Consider the following 3282-nt stretch of genomic DNA (forward strand, 5'->3'; position numbering starts at 1 on the left):
CACACCCTCCCTTCTTATTTGGGCTGACGCGATGGAGGAATATTGCTGCCGGGTGGGTACGCGACTTCCGTGACTTCCGTTACACATCACGTTACTTACTAATAATTATTAATCCAAGACGGGCTCTGCATATTTCATAATATTTTCAGTCAGAGAGTTTTTGAATCGAGTTAGAAACGTGCGTTCCTGAGGAGAAATCGGCGCGGGCGACAAAACGTTACTGGCAAAAAAAAGGGTCATAAAATCCTTCCGGTCAGCCGCTTTCTCCTTGTTTTTTGTACGATAAGCAGGCACGGACACGTTTAGACTGACAACCGGAAAATTCCTAAGCGCAGAGCGTCGTCCGAAAATATACACATGCGCGTGATTTTTATATTTTGTTTAATGAAATAATCCACTTACCTTTTCTAGGGGTGTTCTGCGCAGATATTTTTCCAGGGAGATCCGTGGACCGGAACTTGATATCCTTGATAGCATTGTCGGATATCGGGCTTGGCCGTGCGCTCCAGAGCCGGTCGGGCACCAGGAGTTCGTACTTTCCATCGAACTCAACTTCCTCGCCGATCACCTCGTTGTGATCGTAGATGACTGCCATGTGGAGGTCTCGAGAATAAAGGTCTTGCGACCAGCGCGATTTCTTCTGCTCTTCGGCATTTGTGTGAGGCTTCGAGTTGTTTAAATATTATTATGCGAAGATAAAATCAAAGGATTAGCGTTCTGCAGCAAGCCAATTCGCGTTGCGTTTCGGCTTCGCGTAGAAACGATTGAATTTATCGCGAGCAAGAATGTCGAGTCTCCGTCGTGGTACGTGCGGATGGATGCACAACATCTGCTCCGGGAGACGCTCGGCGTTCTTGTAATTAACGGTGTACGAATCTTTAGGAATTATTTTATTACGCGTGAAGCCTCACAAACCTCGCGAACACTTTCGATTTCTCGCGGCGTTCAATAGGAAGGATGATACAATGAAGGACACGTGGTGAATATACTACTACTTACTATATTCAAATATTCAAGAATCGAATTACACTCGCGTAACACTTGGTTAAATTTAGAGTAATACAAAATCTAGGATGATACAAATGATTGCTTAAGATTAGCTTAACTAGATTGAGACGAAATAGAATTGACTTAAAATTAGAATTGGAATTGGGATTAGATTTGGATTGACACTCGCACGATATGTACTATTCGACGGCGCGTACAAGAATGAAGGTGGTGGAGAGTTCCGGTGCTAGCGTGGGTGGCGTGGCAATCTGGTGGCGTAGGTGGGTTGCCATAGAGTGTTCATGTAGGTGGCGTCATGGTGTGTTCTTGTAGGTGACGTTGTAGTCGGTAACATGGTACTATGGTAACTCAGAGGGATGGTAATATTATTATTATTATTTATTTATCCTGCTTTTCGGTTTTGGATGACTTCCAGCTTTACAACTACATTTTACTATACATATGTTTAATATCCTAATCTAATACAATTTCCACTCCCTTTCTTATTACTTATCTATTGCACTGTTTATCTTCATTGATCATCTCTCTCCCTATCTCTCTCTCTCTCTCCGTTTCCCGTTCCTCTTCTCTCTCCCTCCTGCGTCCCTCTCTCCAGCCTCCCTGTCTCCCTCTCTCTCTTCACTGCTCCCTTCTCTGTTACTATGCTCAGTCTCCCTTCCTTCATCTTTTCTTTTTCCTCCCTCTCCGCCTCTTATTCTGTCTATTCTTCTTAATATATCTTTTCCTTTTCCATCTTGTTCCAATATTTCTTCTATTGGCATTTCCACCTTGGTATCTTCACATTCTTTCAAGACGTGCCATATACTCTCCGTTTCTTTTTCGCATACTCTGCATTTCCTTTCTTTTTCTGCTCTCCAGTATTGGCTTCCTCTCGTTGTGTTTCCGCATCTGTATCCAGCTATTAAGTTCCTGTCCTTCTTCATTTTTCCTCGCAGATATACTGGCATGTCTTCTGTCACTATGTGCCTGTAGTACTCGTTAAATTTTGACTCTTCGATTTTTCTCTTTCTTTCCTCTCTCTCTCTTCTTTCTATTCGCTCCATTATTAGTTGCGTTATTCTTTTAGGCTCTCCGCTCTCTCTTCTCTGCCTCAGTTCCTCTCTGCTTATTTCCGACTTCTCCATCATTATCCTTCTCTTCTTTTCCCACTTGCTTTCTTCGCTTTCTCTTTTTCCTTTTTCTATCTCCCTTATGCATTCTGTTACTAACTTCTTGTTCGTTTTCCTGCTAGTCTCTTCGTACTTGCTTGCTCTTCTTATAGCCTCTATCCTTATTTCCCTCATCTTTATCTCCTCCAGCAATATGTGGTTCGGTGTCCTTCTATCTAGGATCCATTTTGTATATTTCTTTTTGATCCTGTCTAGCCTTTCCTCATTTTTCCATCCCCATATTTCCGCTCCGTATAACGCAATACTTTCCACTAGCGCATTGAATATCTTCATTCTTCTCTCGAAATCATCCTTAAACAGTTTCTCTCCAATGCTCCATGTTTGCTTCATCGCGATCATCGCTCTTCTCATTCTTTTCTCTAGGTGCCTTTCTGCTCTACTGTTTTTTTGTATGATGTATCCCAGGTATTTCATCTCTTTCACCTCTTTGATGTCCTCCTCTCCCCATCTCCACTCTCTCTTTCCTCTTCGTTCTCTTCCTCTTTCGAAAACTAGTACTTTGGATTTTCCTGGACTTAGTAGTAAATCTTTCTTTTGGATGTATTTTCTAAGTCTCTTCATCATGTCTTTTAATTTCTGTTCGCTTGTTGCTAGTAGCACGATGTCGTCTGCATAAGTTATTGACCAGAATTTTTCCTTTTCTACTACTATCCCTCCTGTTTGTTTCTTTTTCAATTCCGTCTCCAGGTCCGCCAAGTATATATTAAACAGCGTAGAACTCAATGGGCATGTCTTAATCCTCTCTTTGTCCAGAATATCTTTGATTTTTTGTTTCCTATCCTCACTATATTCTTCCTCTCTCTGTATGTTTCCATTATCCTTTTTCTTAATCTCTCTCCAATACCTTGTTTTTCCATCATTTCTCCTAGCTTCTTTCTATCCACCTTATCAAAAGCCGCCTTTAGATCCGTAAAGAATGCATACAGGTTTTCTTTCTTCCTCGCTAACTCCCTATTCGCCACATAGTTTAGTGTACACATCGCATCAATAGTTCCTCTTCCTTCTCTGAACCCAAATTGTCCTTCTTCAAGATTCTTCTCTACTTTCTTTTTCAGTCTTTCATTTAGCACCTTTGCATATATTTTGTATGCCGTGTCCATCAGCG

At 41.6% G+C, this 3282-nt stretch overlaps 1 protein-coding gene across 1 annotated transcript; it reads right to left on the reverse strand.

Annotated features, from left to right (window-relative positions):
- Positions 1-417: 417 nt before the first annotated feature.
- On the reverse strand, positions 418-3034 carry LOC148938109 (uncharacterized). Its single transcript, XM_089078692.1, has one exon. The coding sequence runs from the start codon at positions 2739-2741 to the stop codon at positions 1539-1541; it is 1203 nt and encodes a 400-aa protein (XP_088934818.1). The 5' UTR covers positions 2742-3034; the 3' UTR covers positions 418-1538.
- Between the last annotated feature and the right edge of the window lie 248 nt (positions 3035-3282).

Source organism: Pogonomyrmex barbatus, unplaced genomic scaffold (genome assembly GCF_055798465.1).
Source record: "Pogonomyrmex barbatus isolate J1 unplaced genomic scaffold, ASM5579846v1 scaffold1, whole genome shotgun sequence".
Taxonomy (NCBI): Eukaryota; Metazoa; Arthropoda; class Insecta; order Hymenoptera; family Formicidae; genus Pogonomyrmex; species Pogonomyrmex barbatus.